The sequence below is a fragment of the Eleginops maclovinus genome, chromosome 4 (assembly GCF_036324505.1).
Source record: "Eleginops maclovinus isolate JMC-PN-2008 ecotype Puerto Natales chromosome 4, JC_Emac_rtc_rv5, whole genome shotgun sequence".
In the NCBI taxonomy this organism is placed as follows: domain Eukaryota; kingdom Metazoa; phylum Chordata; class Actinopteri; order Perciformes; family Eleginopidae; genus Eleginops; species Eleginops maclovinus.
Window position 1 is genome coordinate 13,212,425 of NC_086352.1, and position 27,155 is coordinate 13,239,579.

General features: G+C 41.4%; 2 protein-coding genes across 3 annotated transcripts in view; both read left to right on the forward strand.

Moving 5' to 3' along the window:
• Positions 1-645: 645 nt before the first annotated feature.
• urb2 (URB2 ribosome biogenesis homolog) lies at positions 646-17,951 on the forward strand. The gene is made up of 12 exons (XM_063881038.1): positions 646-704; positions 1,462-1,617; positions 2,236-2,412; positions 2,603-3,759; positions 4,072-4,210; positions 4,345-6,790; positions 7,235-7,395; positions 7,596-7,706; positions 11,037-11,279; positions 13,186-13,282; positions 14,143-14,270; positions 16,797-17,951. Exons 2-12 carry the CDS (start codon positions 1,492-1,494, stop codon positions 16,992-16,994), a joined length of 4,983 nt encoding a protein of 1,660 aa, XP_063737108.1. The 5' UTR covers positions 646-704; positions 1,462-1,491; the 3' UTR covers positions 16,995-17,951.
• A 1,972-nt stretch (positions 17,952-19,923) lies between these two features.
• The window catches only part of galnt2 (UDP-N-acetyl-alpha-D-galactosamine:polypeptide N-acetylgalactosaminyltransferase 2), a 53,077-nt gene continuing 45,845 nt past the window's right edge, over positions 19,924-27,155 (forward strand). The window contains exon 1 of one of the 2 annotated variants that reach the window (XM_063881039.1): positions 19,924-20,350. In XM_063881039.1, the coding sequence (XP_063737109.1) occupies positions 20,255-20,350 (96 nt within the window). In that variant the 5' untranslated portion in view covers positions 19,924-20,254. The remainder of the gene's footprint in view (positions 20,351-27,155) is intronic. The other variant, XM_063881040.1, reaches the window with a different exon arrangement.

Sequence of the window (27,155 nt, forward strand, 5' to 3'; positions counted from 1 at the left end):
ATACTCATATATTCAATCAGGCCAGAGGGGCAACTACAGGAGATGAGACCCACTTGTGTGACATCTTTAATGATTTAGCAGAAGTTTAAGTAGTTTTAATACATTTTGCACTAGCCTGCTTGAAGTTAATTTAAATCAATATTAATCTAGTCGATTAAATTATGTTAGATATGTATTGATATTTATATTTATTGATCTCAATTTGGGAATTTATTTCGTCACAGCAGAATGTATGAGACATTGCACATGAATCGAAAATAAAATAGAAAATTAACAAACAGTTAAAATATACATATCAATAGTGAAGGATATATATTTATAAAGTGTATCTATTGAATACACAATATTACTATACATAATTGATATTGATATATTGACATAGTGATTTAAGTAGTGACATTTCTTATTTTTTAATAGTTATGTCTCTCGTTTCCTTTTTGTACTGGTTATCATTATTATTACGAAGGCATACATTGCCAAGTTTTTTGGATTACCTTTTCTAATTAGCTTAATTACCAAACTACATCCCTCCTTTGGCTAGCTCAACTAAAGTAAAAATAAACAGAAACAGGAATATTTAAGGCACATTTAATCTAAAACAGCCCCTTTAAATTGTCTATCGATTGCTCTTGCCTTGCCGACAGGGTGAAAGTTGAAAGTTCGTCTACATCTGAAAACAGCAGACACGTGCGGTTTAAGAAGTCGTAAGTCTTATAAACTTAGTTAACCCTAATGCAATTAATTATCTTTCAACAATGATTTATAAAGCTCATTGATGGTTGTTTGCGGCTGGACGATAAGTAGCTCCTGTAGCGTACTTTGACTTTAGCAGGAAGATGCTATCCAGCTAACGTCAGATGTTTTAGCTTTAACGCATGTCTGTTTGTTAAAGCCTTGTTCTCATGATGCTATCTGGTGAAATAAATGACACATATTTGCCTTTGTGTTTAACTTAAACGATCTCGTGTTGAACACGTGTGTTTGTGTATATACTGTCCCGGCTTAAGGGGTATTTGCCATAGACTGTAAAGTTGTTTTTTTTTACATCAATGCAAGCACCACTGGCTTGCATAGTCATATGAATATAGATTTCCTTACGCTCTTCCCTTGACTCTTACCCAAGTTGTGCTTAACTTCTAGAGAGTTGTGGCGGGAGTGTTTATATATTGCAGTTAAATAAATGTACTAATACTAAAATGAAGAAAAAGTAATTAAAAACATCCATGACACCAAAAAATGCTTGCTGATAAATACCAACAAATTAAATTAAATGCAGAACTTATCAAGAATTGCCCATTTCAGAGTTATGTTTTTTATTTTACTGAATTGTAATGATTGATGTATACATTTCACTTAGTTTTGCATAATATAAAGGTAGGGCTCATTTCAGCTATTCTCTATATCCTGGGTTGCTTGTGGATTTCCCCCAAGGAATAACACTTCTACCCCCCCTCTCTTCAGACCGGTGCAGCAGTAGCACCATCTGCAGAGATGGCTGCCATTTACTCGGGTATCCATCTGAAGCTGAAGAGTCCTCAAACTTCATGGGAGGACAAGTTAAAGTTGGCACGTTTTGCCTGGGTCTCGACTCAGTGCCTGCTCCCCAACAAGGAACAGGTAACCACTGTTGAGTTATGTTACAGGTGTTTGTGTCTCCACTGAATGATGATGGTCGCTTTTGTTTTTAAGATGTTCAGTGTTTACTAGAAGGGCCAAGTGTAGTTTATCATCTGAGGTGATTTGGTGTCATTCTATGACCAAAACTCATAATGTACAGTATAATCAATAAAGACCAGTACCAATTGTCTACACTTAAATAGAAGAAAACTGTTTTGTTAATTATGTACCTTACATTTTTTGCAGATTATATGTGTCCTACACTAAACCTATTTATTTATTGAGTTTTTGGGATTTATTTTGGAGGTACTTTTGGGACTTTGGCTTGAGTCTTCTTCTCATCTAAAAACAGAAATGAGAAATTAGTCTTTGATTCTGGACAGTTTTTATTTTATTCTTATCTAAAAACAGAGGGACGATAGAGTCAGTGTCCTGTGTGAATGCACCATTAGTGCATGTTTTTAGTCCAAATGTACCGTTAAGATATTGTACAGTGCTATATTTACCATTTGCGTTCATTCGTTTGATAAGTTCACTCTCTGAGTCACAATTATTTAAAAGCAGCATTTACATGTCTACCATGTACTCCTGTCTTGACCCTCTTCACATGTACTGTAGGTGCTGTTGGACTGGTGCACCCACGCTCTGACGGGCCGGTACAACCAGAAGGTAGAGTTTTCTGAGAATGTTCTGGAAGGGCTGTGGTGTTACCTTGACGATCTTCTTCACAGCAAAAAGCTCCACTCTTTGCTGAAGCAGGGCAAGACGGTCAGCCTGAGGCTCAACATGGCACAGGTATGCTACCAATACTTTCATAAATTCATCAGCACACATCTAGGGTGTTTTTAACCATTTGTGCCTCGCTTTAAAAAAATAACTCACACATACGACTAGTGCTTTGGCAGCAGAGCATTCATACTCTACAAAGATATTGTGTTGAGATTGAAAATGAGGATGGACAACTCTTTTCTCTGTTTGTCTCTAGCTGCTGCTTGAGCGTCTCCAGGAATGTGCACGTGTCGACACTAAGTCTCTGGTGTGTGTGTCCACCATCCTCAGTGTGTGTCAGGGCCTCCTCTCTTCCCCTGCGCTCTCGTCTGTCTTCACCACAAAGTATGAACTGATTGTTGATCTCCTGGCTAAGCTCTGCTCTCTGGCCTGCCGTGAACTACAACAGCCATTGCCCCTAATGACAGAATCTGTCACATGTGAGGATGAAGTGATGACTGAGAGTCTTCAAACTATCGATTTGGACATTTCCCAAACTGAGCCGATAACTGAAAATCCTCCTGGGGAGCCCGAGTTGGACGCTAATAAACCCCCTGCCAAGCCAAAAGAAAATGTTCGCTCAGCTAATTTGTTTGATGTGTTGCTTCAAGTGCTGTCATGTTATTTGTCAGTCCAGCGACAACAAGCCAATCCTAACAGAGTCTCTACTATGGTAACCAACCAGCTGATCCAACCTTTAGTATTACTCAGACACCTGCTGACCTCTGGAGAATTTGCTGCTTCTCACACACACCTGCGCCTCCGTCAGCAGCTATCCAGAGACATCCGCATAAAGATTGACTCCATTCTCCAGTTAGCTCTGTTCCCCTCTGAGCACCTGACCGCCTACAAAGAGGAGCTGCTTCCATCTAAAGAGGAGTCTGGGAAACGTGGTCCTGGAGGTGCAAAAGGCCCCTTAAAGCCCGTCAGCGCAATACTCTCCAAAGTGAGTGCTCAGGGCTACTGTGAGCCGGCCCTCCACTACACTGTGAAGTCCAATACATATTCTCTGCTGTTTAAGTTCTTTGTGGAAAGCTACGGAAAAGGGAGAGGAGAAAGTGAGGAAATGCACAGGATGCTGTGTTTTTATTTCCTGACCAGGTTGGTCCCAATGTTGGACGTGTGTCTTGATGAAAACTCCCCTGCCAAAGCAGACCAGCCAGTTCCTGTTACCCCGGGGCAGAAGTCTCCCCGATCCTCTGCCTGTTCCCCAGAGAGCTGGAGCCTGGCTCTGCTGGCGGTGGAGTCCCTGCTCAACCAGACTCTGTCAGCTGATATTTACAATGTAGCAGCAGACCGGATCAGACATGCAGAGGTCCAACTGAAGTTCTACAGAGCTCTGGGAGAAATGCTGTTAAACCAGGCCCAGCCAAGGTAAAACAAAAACTCCTTGATGTATTCAGCTGAAGGTGGAGTCTGGGATTCTGGAGAGACACTGTAGATATTTCAACTCAACACCCAAACAAATACATCGGTTCCAACCTACTGCCTATCTTTATTCATCCATGGCCTTTCCCCTGCTGGAATAACATTGTGTGGTTCATAGGGCTATACAGAATAGTTAAAGCTTAGCTCATTAGGTGTATCGAATTAGAATCACAGACTCCACCTTGTTAGAGTTTTTTATCAAAAAAGTGTAACTTTTTCTTGGTTAAATGGTAATATATGTTCTCTTTTGTCCTTCAGCATCCCGGCATGGTACCGCTGTTTAAAGGCGCTGTTGAGTCTCAACCATCTAATTCTTGAACCAGACCTGGACCAGCTGTTATCTTCAGCCTGGGTTAACTCTGAATGCATGGAAGCGCGAGTGCAACGGGCCAGACAGGTCTTAAATTTAATCCTAAATGATTTGTGTATTTCAGAAAAGAAAACTCAACATAATTAAATACTTGCGAATGCAGGATTAGAAATGTGTGAGAGATTAGTTTTGACTGAGACTAAATATTTGTTTTCCAACAGCTACTGGTGTGCAGTCTCCTCCAGACTTACACTAAGCTCCGTCAGCTGTCTCGTTTCTTCTCCGAGCTCCTGACTGTGATTTGTCAGCCAGCAGCGGGCAACATCCGACCTCCTCTGCTGTCTGAAGGCGCCTCCGCCTCGCTCAGGACTTGTCTGTTGGACACTCCTTCTTCCCAGGGGCTAGAGATCTGCTCATTAGTGTTGGAGAGCATCAGGACACATATACTATGTGACCTGGTGCAGGAAGAAGAGAAGATGGAGATCGATGGTGAAGTGGACCAGAGCCGAAAAGATGCATCTCTGAAGCTCTTTTCCCTCAGCCAGCTGCTTCATGTCGTTCTGTTTAGTCTGAAGACTCTAGACAATGCCTCTCCTCTTCCTATACTCAGGCAGAGTCAGGCATTGATGGGGGAGATGCAACAGGTTGTCAGGGAGCTACTGAATCTGTTGTCAACAGAAGAAAATGCTGTAAAAACAAGTGCGGTTCAAAGTACCCCACGGAAACGCAAAAATAATTTGGACCAGCAAAAGTCTGCAAAGCTTTCAGAGTCTAACCTGGGAGCACTTTGGGACCTGAAGACCCTGGATGCCACTCTGCTTCTCAGATACACCTGGGTGGAAGTCGACACGCTCTTTGATATCAACTGCAGCAAATACACAGCACTCACGGCCTCTGCCAGTGAGACTGAAGACCGCTCTCCAGTCCTAACACAGATAGAAAGTCTCCTCTCTGGTGAGTTTGTTCCGGCACGTCTACAGCCGTCCTGCAGCCCCCTGAGCCGTCTGCTGCTCAAACTCCTCACTCTGCAACAGATGAAAAAAGTTCTCTTAGATACCCCCTTACTCTCTGAACCCAGCACAGCAGCTCTGCTAAACAGCGCAGCACAGTTTATTTTAGCCAAATCAGAATTAGATTTGAGTCTGGATGGAGAGCTGGTATGGGACGGGCAGATAGCCAGTGTAAACTCCAGCTCTTACCTCGCAGCACACTGGTATCTTGTCACATCCAACTTTCCTTTGATTGCTCCATACCTGAGCGGAGAAGATGTGGGCTGTGTGGCTGATGTGCTTGTTAGTTCACTCCTCAGCATACAAGCCAACAGAGGAAAAGGCTGTCCGCCCGGCTGTCTCAGTGCGTCTCTTGTATCTTCACAACTTCTCCAAAGCCCTGTTCTTGCCGAGTTGCCTTCCCTGTTCTCTGCTACAGTTTGTTCCCTCACAAACAGGATTGTTGGTGTTCTCAAGGCAGCTCATATACCCAAGGTTTGTCCTACGCTGCTGAAGATTCAGGAGAAAGGAACTGGACCTTGTGAGAGACTGCCTCTGTCCACACTTGTGAATAAAGAGACTATAGTTGAGGATATATTGGCAGCCTCAAAGGCTGGAGAGGTGTCTGTGTTCCTGACTGAGGCAAAAAGCAAGGAGCTGGTAGACTTGCTCCAAATCTTAACCAACCTAAACCCAGATGGGATGAACTCTGAGGATTTCTCCTCTGTATTCCTCCTGCTGTTCTTTATGCTCACTTCCACCTCCTGTCAGAAAGCCGTGGAGCCTCCTGAACCTGGAGATGAAGCTCTCTTCCTGGTGAAGCTGCTCAGGATTCTCACCTGTTTCCTGGAGGTTAGAAACTTCCAAAGTGTTTTGAAGCTCATCCACGGTGGGACTCTGCTGCAGGCCTCTGTTTCCGCACTCCTCTGGCGCAGCAGCAATGGAGCATTCGGAGCCACAAGCAGCTCTGATTGGTTGGATTTAATCAAAGAAGCACAAAGCTTCATCAGGGCCTTAGTCCAGTTGATTATAATCAGAAACAGCAGCGTTCGACTCAACCTAGACCAGTTTGCCTCATATCTGACTAGTGAGGAGATGTCAAACATGAAAATAGTGGCACCCAGTTCAGCAGCTGTGTCAGGTAAACCGAATCCAGGAGCATCCATTTTGTCTGTTCATCTCCTGCTGGCATCGCTGACCTCCTTGTCCCAGGCGATGACCTTTAACCTGGGGAAGAGTAAACAAATGGATCAAACTCTGACTCAGACGCTCACAAGAACGACCGCTTCACTGGGACCGGCTGTTGAGTCCATCCTCAAACCCCAAACCGTCAGCGAGTCACACATCCAACCGGCCTGCGTCCTCGGCCAGGCCTTTCTAGTAGAAGTGGTCACCGTCATGCTGCACTGCGAGCTGTCCTTACTGTCAGTGGAGGACGAGAACACGCAGAAACAAATGAGACACATGGCTCTCTATCAGAGCTGCTGCCAGCAAATCCTCAAAGAAATCAGTTGTGCCCACAGGCCGTTGGACTTCCTGGTTTCTTCCCTCCATTTCCTGTCAACTTTTTACAAAGCAGTGGAGAAGACCAGAGGAGAGAGCAGGGAGGAGAAAGAAGGAAAGGAGTTGGACGAGCTGTACATGCAGATACTGCAGAATGTGCACAGACTGCTGACAGGTACATGGAACAAACCGTATCATTCACATGTCCAATCTGCCGGTGTTTGTCTTTCATTAGTCTACATTGCATATTGTACATTGACGCAAGTTTACAACTTATTTAATTTAGATAATTCTATGTATCATGTCTTAAAAAAGCAGCAATTGAACAGCACCGTAAATTACATTTATATTACCTCATGTTCAAGTTAAATTTGTAGTCTCTATTAAGGAGACATAATATAGATAAAGGAAAGTAATAAAAGTCTAAACATCTAAACGTGGGATCATTAATCAACATTGTTATAAATATAGACGATAAACATTAGAAACACTTGTGTATTGCTGTTACTGCAACATCACAGCAAAGCACCAAACAATACACTTTATTTAACTCTTATCTCAGTTACGTTTTTCAGTAACACATCAATATCCTGATTGTGACACATTTTCACTCTTTCAGCTTCTTGGCTCTCCTCAAATGATGTGTGTGAGCTGGAGCCGGCTGTGCAAGAGCTGCTGCGCCACCTGCTGGAGAGAAGCACTACAGGTCGGTTCAACCTGCTGCTGCTGCTGATCAGAGAGGGACTGGACACTGGCAAACTGAGGGCCGGAAACTACAGGGTGAGGGTCAAACATGATCACTTTTATACATTTAAATATCCCTTAAACTGATTTTTAGGGCAGTTTTTACAATCTGTCACATGAAAAGCTCTCTTACTTGATGTGAGGGAACTATGAATGAATCATATAATAGGCTGTCTCACTGAATGAAAATCAAATGAACAGATCTCTCACTCTCACTCTCTGTCTCTGTTCTCCAGGAGGTGCTATCTGCAGTGATCATCATTAAGCTGCTTTCCTGCTGTCAGTTACCTGAGCCCTGCTCTAAGGCTCTGTGGCTCATTGCACCACAGATTGTATCTGCCATGGTGGTGAGAAACACACACAAACTCAGACAAAAGTCATATGCTGCGATTTGTCTCATTTGGCACGTTTGTTACTCATAGAAAGAAAACACGGATTTTGTTGTTAGTATCAGGAGTTGTTTGGGTTAATCCGTTTATTTTTTAATTGGCATTACGTTAGGCGTATCAACAGGGGAGAGACCGAGTAATTGCTTTGCAAGTCACGCAAGTAAGTCTCAAGTCAAGTTCCAAGTCCTGAACTTTGATTTGCAATTACAGCTATAGAGTAAAAGTATAATTTAATTTGAAAACAAAGTCATGAATGCTTATTCTCTTTTTATTTGTTTAAGAAAACATTTTGTTACAAAAAATGCGACTCAACTTAGTGATTAAAACAATAATGCTGCACTTTCTTAGATATCAAATAGTTATTTTTAAAAACATACATTCCAATCTTTTGTCTTAGGGGATTGTATCAAGTATGTCTAAAGTCAAAGGGCTCAGGTCCAAGTTAAGTCACAAACAGTGCTGGGCAAGTTACTTCCAAAATGTAATACAGTACATATTACTTATTGAAAATGTAGGCACTTCAGGAGTGGTGAAAGATACACTTAGGATAAAAAGACAGTTCTACTGGTGATTGCAGTTTTCTGAAAGCCTGACAGGAGGAGCTGCCTTCTAACCTAAAATTATTTTAACGGTATACAAGTACATGTTTGTGCATCAGAGAAAATTGACATGATAATGCACTTGCTGGATAGAGGCATTCCTTTATTCCCCAAGAGATGGTCATTACATATTTAAAATCTTGTCATTCAAGTATTGCTTACATTTGTAGAAGGAAATCATATAGAAGGAACTCTGTGTGACTTGAACACAAACAAGAAGACAAGCAGGGTAATCACGCTGAGGGCATTTTGTGCTATGTTTTCTTTCGACCTTTCAGATCAGTAATCGTTGTAGAGACTGGAAGCACATGTGACGGATGTCTTGAGTGACTCGGCATCAAAAATGACAATCACAGTCTGTTGGTTTCCGTCGGAGCGCTGTTAACTGTAATTTCCTCTAGGGCTCTTTCAGGTCAATGTGTTTCCCTCAGAGCTGCTGGGAGGAGCAGACAGACAACCCAGCAATCTGCTTAAAACATACTGTACACACACACACACACACACACACACACACACACACACACACACACACACACACACACACACACACACACACACACACACACACACACACACACACACACACACACAGCACTTTCTTGATATGCTCACCATGCTGCTCTGTCATCTGTCTGCTCTGCTGTTATATAACACCTTCGTCTTTATAGACGGCACAAGAGAAGTTCATTTAGAAGTTCTAAGTCATTCAAATTTAATTCCAGTAAAGTATTACTTTCTTTAAAAGCAATAGAATTTACATGAAAAGTCAACATGTTTTGGGAGCAACACGCAGACCTCAAACCGAATGCCTCGTGTGAAAATACAATTTGGCAAAGAAGGGCAATATCCAACATTTTTTGGTAACATAATAGGTATATTTTTAACAGAGGGCACGTTGTCTGTCACAGCAGAAACGGCACATTTTCAGATAATCAAATAAATGATAGCTGAATTTGAGCTGTCTCGGTTTAAGCTCCTTGAAAAGAACAGAGCCATTGTTAATGTTATTAGTAACACCTGTGCTTTTCCTGCTATGATGAAGCAAGATGTCCTGCTGTCAAAGGACTGCAGTATCTTGATTTTCATACTGCATTAACTATTGAATACTCATAGAAAGCTATAAAAAGATATCGAAAGAGGGTCTCTGGAATGTCATACGTGTGCCTTTTGTTCATTTACAACTAGGGATGGTTTGTTATAGAGCTCAAATGGTAATTTTTCACTCATGCACTGGTGACCTAAAAATGATTTCTAGACTATATATACAAAAGTATTGAGACACCTACACATTACACCTACAGGAGCTTTTATGACATCCCATTCCAAATTCTTAGGCATTTATTTGAAGTTGGTCCCCCCCTTTGCAGCCTTAACAGCTTCCGCTCTTCTGGGAAGGCTTTCTACAAGCTGTAAGAAGAACATTTGTTAGGTCAGACACTGATGTTGGACTTCAGGCCCTGGCTCGCAATTTCCATTCTAGTTCATCCCAAAGGTGTTCAATGGGGTTGAGGTCAGGGCTCTGTGCGGGCCAGTCAAGTTCTTCCACACCAAACTCATCCCACCATGCCTTTTGTGCACTGGGGCACAGTCGTGCTAGAACAGAACAGGGACTTCCCCAAACTCTTTCCACAAAGTTGGAAGTATAGAATTGTCCAGAATGACTTGGTAAGATGAAGCATTAAGAATCCCCTTCACTGAAACTAAGGGGCCTGGGCCAACCCCAGGAAAACATCCCATAGCATTATCCCTCCTCCACCAATTTTTACATTTGACACAATGCAGTAAGGCAGGTAACGTTCTCCTGGCATTCGCCAAACCTAGACTCGTCCATCAGTCTGCCAGATAGAGAAGCGTGATTGGTCACTCCACAGAACACGTTTCCACTGCTACAGAGTCCAGTGGCGGTGTGCTTTACACCTCTCCATTCCACGCTTGGCATTGTGCTTGGTGATGTAAGGCTTGCCTGCAGCTGCTCGGCAATTAAAACCCACGCCTTGAAGCTCCCAGTGCAAAGTTGTGGTGCTGATATTAATGCCAGAGCTGGTTTGGAACTCTGCAGTGACTGAGTCAGCAGAGCTTTGGCCACTTTTACGCACTATGTGCCTCAGCACTCGGCGACCCCGGTCTGTAACTTTACGTTGTCTGCCACTTCGTGGCTGAGTTGCTGTGGTTCCTAAACGTTTCCACTTTGCAATAATATCACATACAGTTGATCTTGGAATATCTAGGAGGGAAACATTTCACCAACTGACTTAACGGTGGCGAGTTCAGCGAGCTCTTTAGAACGACCCATTCTTTCACAAATGTTTGTAAAGGCAGACTGCATGGCTAGGTGCTTGATTTTATACACCTGTGGCAATGAGACTGAATGAAACACCTGAATTCATGATTTAAGAGGAGTGTCTCAATACTTTTGTCCATATAGTGTATGTCAAAAGCCTGATTTTAAAAAAAAAATCTGAAATGATTTACGCTGTGTTTTGTTTTTGATTCAATTCATGTTCACTAAAATATTTAGCTTAAAGTGAAACCAGTGTTGTTTAAGTGCCATTTCAAGAATTCGTAGCCATATTTTGAGGATTATCTCAATAATATCATGAACTGCAATTTTATGGTCCAGGATTATCTTCACATATCATTACCTATTTGTACCAACTCTAGTTCTGTGTGCTTATCCCTGTTGTTACAGTTTTTGGTAAAAGCCTCCACGCAGGACGTCTCTCTGACCGTTCCTTTCACGGTTCCTACGGTGACATCCATGACATCACTGCTGCGTCAGGGCGAGGGGCTCATCACAAACCCTCATCATGTCCTCCTCATCCTGGGAGCGCTGCAGTCGGTGCCCCTCGACCACCTGACCCCGCCCGTCTACCAGTCAATGTTCCTGGCTGTTCATGAGGCGCTGTTTGCCATCATCCAGTGTCATCCACAGGTAAGAAGAGGATGAAGAGGATTATATTGATGAGTTTTTGTTGAAACTGTTTTACAAAGGTGTTGATTCAACTTTATAGTTTTTCTAGGTGTTCCTAGTCTTATATATGGCCTTTATAGAAACCAAACCTAACCTTCGTGTAATAAGGTCATTACAGCTCAAGGCTGCTGGTTTGAATACCTGATTCAAGGAATATGCGGTATGTGTTTTAAACTCTGCGACTGAGCCCCCAGGATGCCCCAGAGGAATGTCTCTTTTTTTTTTTTTTAAGTTATTTTTTGGGGGCTTTTTGCCTTTAATCGGATAGGAGAGTGACAGGAAAGTGGGAGAGAGAGTTGGGGTGGGATCTGGAAAAATCAAACCCGGGTCGCCGGCGTACGGTGCAGGTGCCCCAGCCAGTTGCGCCACGGCCGGGGCCAGGAATGTCTCTTTTAAAGAAAGGATATTGCAGCTACCAGAAGTCATGCTGCAGCCGCACGAAACCACAAACATCCACATTCTCAGCTTTTACTGGCACTGCTTTCATTGCACCCAAAGTATAAAAAAAAGAGACATTCTCCCTGGAGAGATACATTTTCCACATTCCAGCCAACAGACAACTGTTTGCATTTATATTGTGGTGGTGTTAATGTGATAATTTCTTTGTTGTACATTTTCGGAGATGTTGACAATTTTTGTGTTCAGAAACAGTGACATGGTACAACTGAAACGGTGCAGCTGCTTTGAATCAAACTAGGAAAGAACCAGCTAACCGATATCAGATGTTTGTTAGGGCTAAAGACAGCATGTGAAGGAGGGGCAGGAGGGAGGTAAAAAGGGGGGGGGGAATAAGACTGAAATGAGAGTGGAGGTAAGAACAAAAAAGAGGTTAGAAATAAAAAGTGATAAAGAGATGAGAAAAGAGGCGGAGAACAAAGGACTTGAGATTTGAATGCGATGCACGAGGGAAGTTTCAGGAAGAAGTATAAAAGAGGGGAGTGAGCTGGAGAAAGGAGGTGTGATAGGACAGGAAGGGGGAGGAGGAGGGGAGGTAGGGGAGCTGGCAGCAGTGATGGTTGGCATGGAGCTGGTATAAGTTGATGGAAACCATTACTAAGCCCCAATTAAAGCTGCTGACATCATCTGCTCCTCGTTTATATTCTCTCTCTTCATCCTCCTCGGTCCACTTCAGGCCTTGAAAAGAGAACAAAAAGAGTGGACGGAAAATGCAAACGTAGCTTTAATGGAAATCCATTTTTACCTCTGTCATTTTTGGAGTGTAGGTTTATAGCTGCTCTGTTACGACGTAATTAGTGGAAATATTGTGACGGACCGAAATTGTATATATTTACTGAATATTATGTATTCTGATATTACTTTAAGTGAAAATGTGTTCTTGGTTGTTTGTGTATCATTTTCTACATATTTCCTGTCATCTGTCCTACAAATATAATGTCCATGTTGAAGAATCAAACTCCTCTAGAATTGAAAGTGTGTAAACAACTGGAGAGCAGTATTTCAAATATGGAGGATGAAAGTTGGTCTTGGATTCAAGTGAAAGTCTGTCATAAACTGTAAAGTTGGATAAACCTCAAGAATATATGTACCATCCCACCATATTGAAAATAGAGGTCTTCAGACATAAACAATGGTTAGGTTTCTTGCAGAGGGGGTAGAGGGATATGTCATGCAACACAGGTCCTGACAGGAACTGAACCAGGGTTTTGTAATGCACTGTAACCATTCAGCAACCAAAGTGCTCAGGTGGTTTGTTTGTCTTCCAGTCTTTGTGGCTGTGAGCAAAACCAGCTGAGCAGATTTTAAACAACTCTTTATGAGTGTACACACTTATTATATAGGTTAAGTCTACACAATTCTGCTACAAAACAAATGATTTTTTATGACCCTAAACGTCTCGTGTGTCCAGGTGATGTTGAATGCCGCTCCGTCCTTCTTGAATGTCTTTTATCGCCTGGTGGGATCCATCATGCAGGAGGGTCGGCAGCGAGGAGACGGTGACACTGGTAACGTACAATGGCTCTTGACTAAAGTACGTGTTATATTACCATAAATATATGTGGAGGGAAATATTGGTTTAGGGAAGAAGCACTCCACTTTTATGTGAGAAACTCCATATGGAAGGACCATTGGGATTTTAGCTTTTGCAGGCCATTTACATGCACAACAACCTAAACAACATACTAAAGGAAAGGGAAACCTCCAAAAAGCATAATAGGGCCCCTTTTAATATTTCAAGCATAAAAATGTGACTTTTGGTTTGGTACCATTTGTCCTTGAAATGAAACAAGGAATTAAAAGGAAGAAATGCACTGTAGTACATCCTAATAAATAATCTGGAAAGACAGAAAAAGTGTCTTTCCACCCTTTTCCTGTTACTAGAACACGAGCAGTTGGCAGTTTCTGATATCCCCCTCAACATCAGTAGCCTTCCAGAAAAGACAAATGTTGATACACTTTTCAGTCTAAATCCATTGTAAACTGCAGACATCTGTTGCATAAATCTCTACCTCCTCCACACATGAACGATTGTGTACCAGCAAATCAGTCTGCTCTTTTACCCAGTTGGAGAGGTTTTCTGTTTGTTTTATTCAATGCTCCTCTACAATATACAATATCAATTCAATTCCAGTTTATGAAATACAAACATTTAATCCTTAATGTGTTTTTAAATGTTGTAAAGCGCCACAGTTTATAAAAGTAGGATCAATTTGAAAGCACATGAGGTACAGTAGAAGTGTTTCACATTATCGCATGTTATTGCAACAAGTCTTTGGGATGATATCGAAATAGGCTTTTTTTTATCACATGAAAACTCTTTTATAATTTAACATTGATCTTTGTTGTTGTTTTTTCTAATGCCCAGATGGTGACGTGTATCTCCAGTGCTCCAGATTAATAGAGAGGATGTACTCTCACATTGCCGCTACAGCCGAGAGCTTCACCACACTGTCGGCCTTCATGGTGGCTCAGTACGTCACAGAGCTGCAGAAGGTACACACACACACACACACACACACACACACACACACACACACACACACACACACACACACACACACACACACACACAAGTCATAGTATCATACAAAGTCAACACGATTCCTCATCCAAACCCAGCTGTCATCCCCACTGATTTTCCACAGCTGTGGGTTACCACACACACACACACACACACACACACACACACACACACACACACACACACACACACAGATGCACAAAGGCAACAGGACTCATCTGATCCTTTGATCCAGCCCAGTTTATCTGGTGGTGTGTGTTGAGCTGGCGAGATTCAGTTGAGCATGGTGACGGAGAAGCTGTCGCTCAGATTCAGAGATGGGAAGTATTTTCATTGGCCTGAATGTGAATGTGCTCAAATCTGTGTGAACGGGTCCCGGATTACCGTAACTCTGTGCGCTGGAAAAAAGCTTAAAGCTGGACGGAGCAGTGAGTAACGTCTAGCCTGTGAACGCGGCTCCTCTCTGCCAACAGACTGTATTTAACGTGACGCCAATCTGACTCAGCAGTTTCCATATGGAGAGAAAGAAAAGAAAATACCCATCTAGACCGGCGGACGGACAGACAGAAACAGTGATGAAGGGGTGTGTGGGATCCTTTGAGCTCTGGGTGACTCATCAAATAATCCTAAAATTGGATTTCTATTGTGCTTCTAATGGGGGTTTTCAAAGAGATGGACCTCTTTGTAAGTCAGAGGTAATTTAGCCGTCTCTCTTTCAGAATTGCTTCTAATGGCTTTTAGCCTGAGCTGAACTTTGTGAGTGGCAGCCAGGTGTTATTAGACCTGAGTGGAGCTGCAGTTAGAAAAATGTTTTTAATGCGGGTGAAGTTTGTGGATTTGGGCATTTGTCTCGAGGTTTAACTTGCTATTCTATGAACCCTTAAAGGGTTTCTGTATTCTTGGGGATACAGTTATTTGAAAGGCTGTGTCCATGTGTAAAACGGGTGTCTTAACATTGTAATTACGATGTGATATCGGTGTTATATTGGTGTTACTTTGGTGTAATATGGGCCCAATAACAATTTTAGATTGGGTGCAATAAAAGTGTAGCATGGGTATAATAAACGTGTAATACGGGTGTAATAATGGTATAATACAGGCGTAATATGGGGGTAATGTACAAGATAGCAATCAATACATTTTGCAATATATTTTTATGGGATTGCCCATTTAAGGATTAAGAAAACCTATTAAAAGGGACTCTACTGATTTGGAATTGCACTCCTATTATACTGTTTGACTCATAAGGGAAAGGCTTCATCATCATTGCTCTTAACCTAAACTCAACTTTGGCTAGCAGTGTTATGTTTTCTGGAGTTATCCCAGAATCCAGATCCAAGTGTACGGACGGTAACCACTAATTGTAATTTTTGGAGACTTCAGCTCCTCAGTCAGTTCAGATCCTTTGATCGGTAGTTTGCACGAAACCCATAATATGCTGTCTTCTAATGGTAGAGCCCGTTATCAGGTGACTGAGGTCTTATCTAATCATTAAACAGTCAGCAGAACAGAGCGGCTGTCATCTGTTATAATGAGTCGTGTCTGAGGGCTGAGGTCCAGCCAACTGTACGAGCCATCAGGTCATCGTGTGCAACACCTGCGGAGGTATAATGTAACAGCAGCATGAATAACCAGGCACTGGTGATTTACTCCTGGCTTGATCTGCAGGGATCACCGAGGACAAAAGGGGGGTGGGGGGTGGGGGGGGGGTGTGTGTGTGTGTGTGTGTTCTGACCCTCATGTTCTAAAAATGATACTGTCCACTTCATTGTTTTTGTATTTACCCTCTCTTTATATTCCATTGTATATTAAATATGTTGTGGTGTAAATATTTTGTAAAATCACCATTAGTCAACCCTACTAAAGACTAAATGATTAGTTAACACACATCTATACAGAAGGCTGTAAAAAAGCACAAAAACAATAATCCTATGATGTTTTTTACCTCAGTAAAACCCCCTGTCATTCAGGAGCGCCTGTGGGGTTTGAATCCAGATTTATGGACCATTTCCTTATATCTAGCGAAGGCTCCATTTGGCTCTTTAAATATTTGATGTTCCATTTCCAAACAGGAGTAATTAATTGATCGTCCTTCCCCTCCCTTTGGAGTCCTGCTCTTTACATTTGCATTAATATTAACCAGGATAGATGATGTTTTCTGTCATTTGATGTCACTCAATTTAAGTCTCATGGTTATGAAGCTGGATGTGAGACTGGAATGAATGTTTCACTTCTGTGGTACATCATTTGTGACTCGCAGGTTTGCTTCAGGCTGTATGATGCCAGTCAACTAACAAAGAGAAAGATGTGATTTTTATTTAAAGTGCATCAACTTTGGAAGCAGAGAATTGCAGTATGTGACACAGAAAGGATAATCGCTGACTCGGGTTGCTAATCCGATAGTTGGTGAAACAAAGCTAGGATGAATGGAAAAATACGAACATTGTTGTGACCTCAAATTCATATATTTTCTCCTTCCTTCTTATCTTCCTCTCCAGGTTACTCTGCGTCCAGACGTAAAGCTGCATCTAACGGAGGGGATCTATCGGATACTGGACCTGTGTATGGAGCAGGATATCAAGTTTCTGACGGCCGGGCTGCAGATGGGAGTCAGAGAGGTTTTCAATGAGCTGTACGGTAGCTACACGCACTACCACAAAGCTCAGAGGCAAGGGGAGGACAAGTACACTGTGTGAACTGTGACAGGCATTCCCAACCGGAGATCAGATTTCAATTTCATTGAATAAATGATGGATTTTATTTGTGATGTATGCTTCTGAATGGGAATAGCTTGTGGATACCATGTGATGTACTCACAGTAGTCACTAAGAAAGTAGATTTGTTTTTTCTTTAGATATTAGACTCTTGGGTATTGCTTTCAATCTTGCGCATAAACACAATACAATATACACACAGAGCAAAACAGCCAGCAGTATAACTGGAAGAAAAAGACAAAGTTAGTGTGCATTTTACATGTGTAACAACCTGTTTAAAGCAGGCTAGTGTAAATGTCGACCTTAATCTATTTAGTTACAACATTTATCTTAAACCTGCTGCCCAAAGCAGGCTGGGGGAACTTTACACTCTTGACTGAAGAAATCAATACAGGAAGTGACAAAAGATGTATTAAATGCCTTGTTTGGATTATAATTTAAAGATGGTGAGAAATGATTACACATTCATTGAATAATTAAGAAAATATATACATATATTTGTGTTTGAATTATTCCTGTTTTTGTTTTTTTACTGAAACTTAAATACTTAATTATGTGTATTGTATTGTATTGTGTGCCTCTTGTAGGAACACAGTCGCTCATGGTTGCTTTTATATGATAAACTGAACATTTTGTTTTACTTTCAATTGAGCAACTGAGCTATTCATATGCACTTCAGGCTTTCATTCTGCAAATTGATAGATGGGAAATAATGTTAATTTACACATTAATGCACAGCTGTCAAAAATAGCCCAGATCAGAATCCAAACAGATTGACATTACTTCTGTTCTTTATAAAGATGAGAGGCTTTGATGTCCTGACGGTACTAAAGATAGAAGCATGCATATTTATCTCGACAGTCACTCAGATGTTGCTTTCAGATAAATAATATGTAGTGTAAAAATGAATAAAATGTACTCCTGGCCACTTTGCCTGCACATCAGGGTTTATTGAAATTTTACAATGTTAATTTTTTAGAATGTCAAATCAAGAAAATGGAAAAACCTTGTGTCTTCAAAGAGCCTTTTTGCTTCAGTTAAAGTTTCACAAATGAAGCTCTTATTAGACTTTTAAGAAAGGATATGGCTTAAATGCACCTTCCCAGCTCTCAGAAGTGTTGGGGCTTTTGTTGTGTTCTGACTCGTCTCTCCTCGTTTGTTCCATTTTAAAAAGACCTTTGAAGGCTGAATAAGTCTTTACTTGACCTCACACTCTCCTTTGCCAGTTTCTCCAGAAAATGGGAGCTTGTTTTAAATGTTAGTCACTAGGTAGGGCAAAACCAATAAAACATGCTGATTTAATGTCATCTAAATTAAAAGTAACTATAATAATACAAAATAAATATTACTTAACATCACCAATATTTGAAATGCCTAATCAATTATTAATTTCCAGGTTTTTAATAAAGATGTAAATATGGACTTAATCAATGATTATATTTGTTTAAGTTAAACTGCTATATATAATGGCAAAAAAGGTTGCAGACTAGATTCATTAAAAAACTTTTTTGAGATCAAAGCACTTTGTCATTTTAATTGTAATTTGTAAAAAAAATGGATAATGGAGGATATAAATCAAAGACAGAATAAGAGTGTGAGCTCTGTTAAAGTAATACACCAACTGTGGAAGTTTCATGGTGATATCTATACATTAATATCCTTTATATTTTGAATGTATGATATTCACCATAGAGTCTGGCAGACAAAGTTGGCTGATTGCTTATGACTATACTTTATAATACCATAAAAGTTGATAATGAAATACAAGCATATTAATCTTGTTCAGAGTAACTCTTTACAAGCACCACATTTCACTTAAGATGTTGCTTCTATTTCTGGGAGCATTCATGAGAGCCAAATGTATCTCTTCAGGGGAAATTTGAGACCCTTGTAACAAGTTATTCAGGACATGCCAGGCAGAGGGCAAGAGATAAAACCCTCTTTCAGCTCGGTGCTGCTAAATGTGCACATCTGTTTCTGTGCTTCTCAATCCTCCTCTCTCTAACTTCAGCTTGACTGCCATCCATCCATGCTCTAAAACCTACTGTAGGTAACATAAACATGCTGAGTCGCTCTTCAGACCACCGAGCAGGAGCAGCAATGAATAAATGTTTGTGTAATACTACTGGGACACTCTTAGGAGGCACGGCACAACGTGTGTATTGATAGCAATTTTTTTTCAAACTTGGACTGCAGGGCCTTTTTGCTCTCTCGTCAAAAATCACATTTAGTTTCTGTTAAAATGAAAAATGTCAGTGGCAGGTTTAACCACGCTGAACATGAATTTTTATTACAGCCAAAGGTGTTTCTGATGAGATCTATCTGAGAGAAGGCCACCTCAATGGTTTTCACAACGGTTGGCTTGTCACAAATATGTCTGGTAATGGAAGGAAGGAAGGAAGGAAATTAGCAAATGGGGGACTAAGGAAGGGAGGAATTAAAGAATGGAAACAGAAATGGAGGAATGAATGAAAGGAGAAGGATATAAAGGAATTGGGAGGAAGGAAATAAGTCAGGAAAGGTGAAATTGGTGGAGGTAGGAAGTAAAGGAGGAAAGAAAAGGAATCAGGAAGGAGGAAGAAAGTTAGGAAGAGGAATTAATGGAGGGAGGAAGTAAGGGATGAAGGAAGAGAGTGAGGAAAGGATGAGAAAATGAATACAGGGGGAGAAAGGAAGGCACTGGAAAGAGTAAGGGAGATAACTTTATCTATTCCATCATTTCCAGACTGGTTTAGAATAACACATCCATGTTTCAGAACCAGTGAAGATAACCCTTTAGTGTTAACTGATTTAACCCGGGTTAAAGTGTCTCTGGCGCCCCTAGCGTCTCCTCGGTGCAGCTTCACCCCAGACAGACACGGTGATCAGAACCTCTCTCTCTCAACCACATTACTGAAATGTTAGAACACTCACTGCCTACAGGGACAGTCCCCACCCCCTTTACTCGGCTTTAGCACCGATCCCCGCACGGTTCGGATCGACTCGCTGCCAGCCCCGGCCCTCCTCCAGGGCTGCCTGAGCCGGCGTTTGATTGGATTAGAGCCGGCTAGCCTTTGCCCTCTCACCCCGCTGATGCTGGCTGCTTGCTTCCTGCTCCCTCCGCTCCCCCTGACCGACTGACGAAGCTTGCCGAAGCCGCACGGCGAAGCGCCCTGCACGGACACAGAGGACCGGGACGAGCCGCTACAGCCCGACCACAGCCAGAAACACGCAGGCGGTCGGACGGAGAAAACGAGGCAGTCATGCGGAGGAAATCGAGGATATTGTTATGTTTTGCGGTGCTGTGGGTGCTGGGGATAGCCTACTACTTCTACTCGGGGACAGCGCTGAGTCGAAAGGTAGGATTTCTGTTCCTCGACTGCTTGTTCTGTCTCCGTGTCTGGGTGGATGTTTTCTCCCCGGACAAAGCGGCGTGATTTGGCGCTGTTGTGCCTCTTTTTCTTTCTTTTCAGTAGGCTCTGTTTTGCAGGCTGCACCGATGCTGTGAGGAATGTGATAAAGGGCCTGCTAGTATCAGTGTGCAGGCATTGATTTGCTGGGGATGAGTGTAGACAAGGGCAGCCGGGTAGCAGAGCTGGCCAGTCGGCATGCACAGACCTCCCGCTGCGCCGGTGCTTCCCTCTCCAGTGAAGTCGCAGCAGAGCACGTCCACGCCGAGCTGCCTGTCACCCACCTTTACATGGCTGCACCGGTTAATGATGAGCAGGATAAAAGGTGCAAGCATGCACAGGGATTGTTATTAATATTAGGGCTGCTGGCCTGGCTCACAGGGCCGGGGGCGGGGGGGTTAGTCCATAGAGCACGTCAGCACAAGCTGCTGCTCCCAGAAATGAGCAGAGATCAGGAAGTGTGCAGATTAACGCTGAGTTAAATCACTGATTCACCATGCCGTCAGGATGTGATTTCAAAAAGGTTTTCAAATTAGTGTATTCATTCTACCGTGGGAACAACCTCAGTTTAACTTGACTGCTTTGGTGTCCAGATGTTCTGTCTGCTGATGGCATAGCCTAGCTGTGTTAACATATCTTTATTTGAAAGCCTATAAACTTTATGCCAGGTTTGTACACCAAGTTAACGTTATCTGCCTATAATGTTCTCATTTTTTTCAAGCTTCCAAGCGGTTTGAGATACAACTTTATGTTTCTGATATTTTGTCTAAGTCATATAAAAAAGTGTGGACTAAATTCTAAATATAGAGCTGAAACAATCAATAAGGTGACTGACAGAAAATGTGGTAATCATTTAATTCAATTCTCAAGCAAAAACGAGGCAAACACTTCACAGGGAAAACTTCTTAAATGTGAAAATGTCATTATTGCCCTATTATTCAAAAAGATACAAAAAGAAAAGATGTCATGTTTGACAAATGACACGACATATTAATTGATAAAGTTTGTTAGTTGAAGCCATTGTTGAGAAACTTAACTACTTAATGAAGTTCAACAGCACCTCTAACTAAAGCCTCTGAAAGTAGATCAATCCATCTCTAAAGCAGTTTGAACAGAATCAACATTATCACCTTTTTTGACGGTAGGATTTATTTTAAATAGGTGTACCTTTTTATAAACTGTGTTGATCAATTATTTATGCTGACCATGCCATTTTCCAAATAACTTTTACATCTGTGGTTACTGATTCTTTCGATATGAGTCATGTTGTGGTTTTTTGCAACTCCTGAAACTTTGGGCCTTGGCACACAGCAGAAAACTGTAAACCTCAGTACTAGTGGCACTTTGTGTATGTGTAGGCATGGATTCCATTCACGATAAACCAGGCCTGTACTTACAATAGTATGTCATGCCTGAAATGTAAGTTAAATATTCCTCAGGTGCAGAAAATATGAAAACATGTTCTCATTGTACACACATCTCCTTATATTGTAGGTGTGTGTGTGTCTTTGTGTGGGTCTGAGTATGTATGGGTGCTTGAGGTAAAAATGATCTTCATTGTAGTTTGAACAGTTAATTGTATTGTCTTTTGTGTTTAAAAATCCAGGGTATTAACATAACTGTCATACAGGAGTTAAAAAAAAGAGATGTGTTGATGGATCATCACAATATTTGCTGTTTTTAATTCAGTAGTTGACTGACTAGTGTGTGTGTGTGTGTGTGTGTGTGTGTGTGAGACTAAATACTAAATACAGTCCTTTTTTGTTTTTGCATTGGGGCAACATCAAGCTTTTACTTACTGTGTGTGTTTGCCTGTAGGTCCTGCTGGGGAGTGTATGAAGTGCTCTGCGTGGGTGGTTGTGTGCACGGTGCCTCTATTACCTGCTGATGCGGTGGTGTGTGTGTGTGTGGTACAGGTGTGAATGCCCTGTGTGTATTCCACCTGTCTCTTGTCTTGGTCTATCTGTCTCTCAGTGTTTGCTTTGCTCCAGTCAACCAGAGCAGCCCTTTTACTTTTCCATTAGGCTGATAACTGTGTGACTGTGTGTGTTTTACTGTGTGTATATTTGTGGTTGTAAAGGCTGTCGAAGTGACTCTCCATGATAAAACTTTCTCTGGAGTTGGATTGGAGGCAGCATTAATCTGGATCCTGGACGAAAGGCTGCCCCCGGATGCTGTCTTTACACAGGGACACTTATTCTGATTAAGCAAAGGTGGAGTTGTAAACTGTTGTTAGTAAAGCCACCTTTTGACTGCTGTCATGAAAGAAACTGTGTAGCTGTAAGGTTAACATGGATAGACTTAGGCTAATATTCTGAGCCGGGAAACTATGAAATACAACCAGTAAAAAAAGTACTCACTCTGTTGATTCAATAATCCAGTAAATCAATTAAGGAATACTTTTGATCGTCTTTCGTACACCTTTATTTAGAAATTCCCATGGGACAACTGTCAACATTTCCATCCAACAGAGCCCAGTAATGCAATTGTCTAATCATATTTCAGCTTTTTGTGAGTTCATATACATTTTATGACTATAATTAATTTACATATTTAGAGGCCCCTTGATTGAAGCAAATAAAAAAAAAAGTGTGTTGGCAGAAGTTGAGATAAAAGAAAACAACATATCCTTGTCTTAAGTAGCTATAATATTGCATATCATCATGAAACTTGTGTTTACACCACATCTGAATGACTGTCCGAAGTCCAAATTCATTCTAAAACACAATGTTAATAAAAGAGAATATTTTCTTATTTATCAATCTTAAACTTCAATACTTATGATGACATACACAGTTCTTTAGTCATTCATTTTGGTTCCTTTTACCTTTTTATTTTATCCCTTTCTTGGCAACACAGAGTTGAATTGGAAATGTTGTGAAATAAATGAGGCAGCAGTGGTGTAGTCGCCAAAGACGGATAATTGTTCCTTGAGAATAACGTGTGATTCACAGGTTTTTACATTCATTCATCAGACAGATCTTGAGTTGATGGCAACTTACTGATATCTGGATGCTATGTTTGGGCAGTGCTTTTATTTTTTATGGTTTCATTTAACTCCTTGCCTCACAATGTTACGTGTCGATGTTTGCATCCAGTAGTGAATCCAGCAGCTCTGTCCCTGCCAGCGCAATGTCATGGCAGCTAATCTGAAGGACGGCGTCTCGGCCAGAGGATGTAGTTTAACCAGTTTCTTCAGCTCTGTCTTACACCCAAGATACTGTGACTGTAAGGATCAAAGCGCCCACCAAACAGCATTTCTCACTATAATCAGTTCAAAGTAGCCAGTTTAGAAGGAGGTCCCTCTGGTTAGAGTCCGTGTGCCATTTAAAGACACTGTTTGAACACGGTATCACTGCCTGCAAGCTATACTGACGTCCTGTGCAGAAATGAATGGTGCCTTTCCTGTTACATTTCTTGCAGTTTTTTTTCTTGGTCTAGCCATAAAATAAATAAAAGACTGATATAACACCATGTGTCTCCAGAGGTCTGAAGGAATCCTTTGTTCATAAAGGGTCATTGTGTCTTTGAGTGTGAACTCAGTGTTGGGCATTTCTAAGTGGCCTCAACTTCAACAATGAATGAGAATACTTTTACTTAACTACTTTAACATTACAAGAGCTGAGAATTGAGTGGCATGTGAAGTTTACCTCGTTAACTATGTGAAACTTCATTAGATGGTTGTGAAACTAACGGAAGATATGTTCAATCATTCCTGCTGTAATTTATGTTAAATTAAGACATATGGAGGATGTAGAAGTCATGTGCATAATCATACTTAATTGCAACCAAGGTCCACCTTTTCTTAAAACCTGCCTTTTGGCATTGTCTGCAGTATTTATGTATGTATGTTTTCCTATAGCATGTAGTTGATGTATGGAAAGTGGAGTTTCCCCCTATTTCTTCTTTTGTCAGTAGAATTACAGGAAACTTTGGAAGACACCCTGCAGCGGGACTCATACAAACAAACTTGTGTCTGTATCTGCAAGGGCATTGTTAAACACATGAGGATAACGTTGCAAACATGAGACTGCACGCTCACCAGGACGTCCCATTAAAGTCTGCCGTGTTGGACAAACCTCAGAGGGCTTTTCCTGCCAGCTCTTAAGAGCAACGTCCCACTGTTGAGTCAACTTTCCTGCTAATCAGCGGTGTGGGAGACGAGCTAAAAGTCAGATAGTGGAGGGTGGCACCCATCTACAGGAAAAAAACAACAAGCACAGACTTTATTAGAAACATATCAACTGCCTGAGTAGATTAGTAGACAGACTGTTATTGGATTATCAGTGGTAGTCAAAGCAGCATGAGTTTTAATTAAGGAGTAAGGCGTGTGGCAAGTAAAATATTTGGTTTAACTTACAGTATCTCAAAATAAAAATAAAGATACTAAATCCTTAAATTTACCGTTCTATTAACCTAGATGTCTTAGTTGTGTCACTATTGCGGTGGTTGAAACCAACACAACAGAATCTGGCCCACGGAGGACAAAACAAAATTAGTCGCTAGGCTATTCTTCATGATATTTAAGTAACAAATCTCCTCCTCCTGCTTTCACGAGACATATACTAATTTTGTGTCCAATTAAACACTTTGATATTATATAGACACAAGCCTATCAGAAGGACCCATCAGTTTAACTGTTAATAAACCTGCGTGTCATTTTCTGCAGCACTGCAGTTTCGAACCTCGGCTTATACGCGGATGGCCTCACTACAGAGACGGCTACTTCATGGTCCTTTTCGTCCTCCTGTTCATCTCTATCCAATTTGTTGCTAATAAATGCTGATGTAGACGACAGTGGTGGCAAACAGTTCTTGGCAACAGAGGGCAGGCTGACCTCCATGTTGAGTTAGTAATGGTGTCAATCTGAAATGGGCATTATTGGTTGCTGTAAAGGCTAAACAATATCTGTGTCTATCCTGTCCTATATTTGCTCAACAAAATAGTACTCTGCCAGCAGTTTTATGGGAATTTGAAAACTTAATCGACTGTGTTTACTTTAACAAAGAATAGAGGCAGGAGGAAGAAGGACTGTGCAAGAATAAATCACATACACATGTGGTAAACACAGTCGTGCCAGACTGACTGAAGCACACACTGTCCTCTGTTGATACGGAGCTCAGCTCTCACCCAGAGGTGGATCACTGCAGTAGAATTGCAAGTATTTCTCAGCGTGTTGCGATTTAGCCAGCGGTTTGGATTAGTTTCTAGTTGGTGGCAGAGGATTCAGAAGTGACTTGTGAGCTTTTCTTGTGGCACACACATGAATTGGCTCAGCAGGGATTCTGAGAGCTTTAATGCTGGCTGGTCCAGAGCCTGCTATTGAAAGTGGCAGTCTCTGTTATCTGCAGCTCTGCCTGGCTGCCTGTGCATGTCTCAAACTATGGCCTTATCCATACATCTTTCTTATCACATGGAGGGTGACATAACCAGGGTGTTCACAGTTTTTAAATCAGAAAATGATAGACTAGTGGGTCAGTTAACACTCCTCACTGAGGGTGGAGGTGATGATAGTGCATTAAAAGTGTGTGTTTTGTCTTTAACCTGTTATTTATGTGGAACAAAGTGGATGCTGACCTCTGCTCCTCCACACAGGAAAGCCACACTATCTGCTGGAATAAGACACAACATCATTGTCAGCCCTCACACACAGACCCAGTAGTGTGTCGGTAATCTTTACCGTCAAACCTTTTCTTCATGACCACTTATATACTCACACTGATTACATGTGTTAGAGTTCCTGCTGTTGTGTAACTGCAGTGCAATCATCTCCCTGAAGGAACTGTGGCTTTAAAACCCACTTGAGGCCTCAGCAGTTCAATATGTTTGTAATGCCAAAACACAGTGTAATTTAAGTCAGAGAGCACACCTATTATTACAAATGAACTAAATGGAGCTCCATAGAGCTAAAACTGAATCAATAAAAGGTTTGAATTAAGCTGAGGATCCCTGGGTATTGAATCTCTCAGATTGTTAAAGTTATTGACTCTGTTTGTTTGTTTGTTATTAGAAGCGTTGAACACTTCTGACCGATGCTCAGCAGATTCAGAGTGTTAATAAAGATACTACAGAAGAAGATGTGTCACTGCTGTTTATTTAGAATGTATTTTCAAGGATTGAGTTAAACAACAATGCTCATTCGAGTCACAGTCACATAAAGAGTAACACTAATTCATAGCTGTAGACCCAGGAGAGACAATGTTGTTCTGTACTGCGGGAGTGCCTTGCTCAAGAGAAGGTTGATGCTACACATTAGAGAGAAGAAGCTGTTATTGTCTCATTAACTATTCACAGCAGTCTTGTTAATGTTTGGATGAAATAACGGTCCAGTCCTAGGTTTTTCTTCATCTATTTCTGTTGCAGTTCTGTTACTCAAAACTGCTGCTCCTTTAGTCAGCTGGTGAGGACTCAGACCCTTTGCTTGGTGCATGTAACTGTAGTCTTTAATCACCATGTCCTTTATGTAGCCATTTAAGAGCCTTCTACAGGACCAAGTCAGCTTGAAACACTAAAAAGTCAGACAGAGACTTTTTTTTAAACGGGTCATGGAGCTCACGTTGGCTTGATCATAAGGCTTCACTATAAGAGGAATATAACCGATACAAAATAATGCTTTTATTTGCAATTTATAAATAGATAATAGTGTGCACTCAGCTCTACATTCCGACTGTTTTCATCTACTGCTAAAATACAACAAATTGCTTGTTGAATTGAAACCATGAAAGGAATCATTTCCAACTTTTTTAAAAATTGA

Excerpts from the sequence above, each read along its gene's own strand:
- urb2 (XM_063881038.1), top strand. The coding sequence starts at position 1,492 with ATGGCTGCCATTTACTCGGGTATCCATCTGAAGCTGAAGAGTCCTCAA. Across the intron at positions 4,211-4,344 it reads GAGTGCAACGGGCCAGACAG|CTACTGGTGTGCAGTCTCCT; the intron begins GTCTTAAATTTA and ends GTTTTCCAACAG. Across the intron at positions 13,283-14,142 it reads GCGAGGAGACGGTGACACTG|ATGGTGACGTGTATCTCCAG; the intron begins GTAACGTACAAT and ends TCTAATGCCCAG.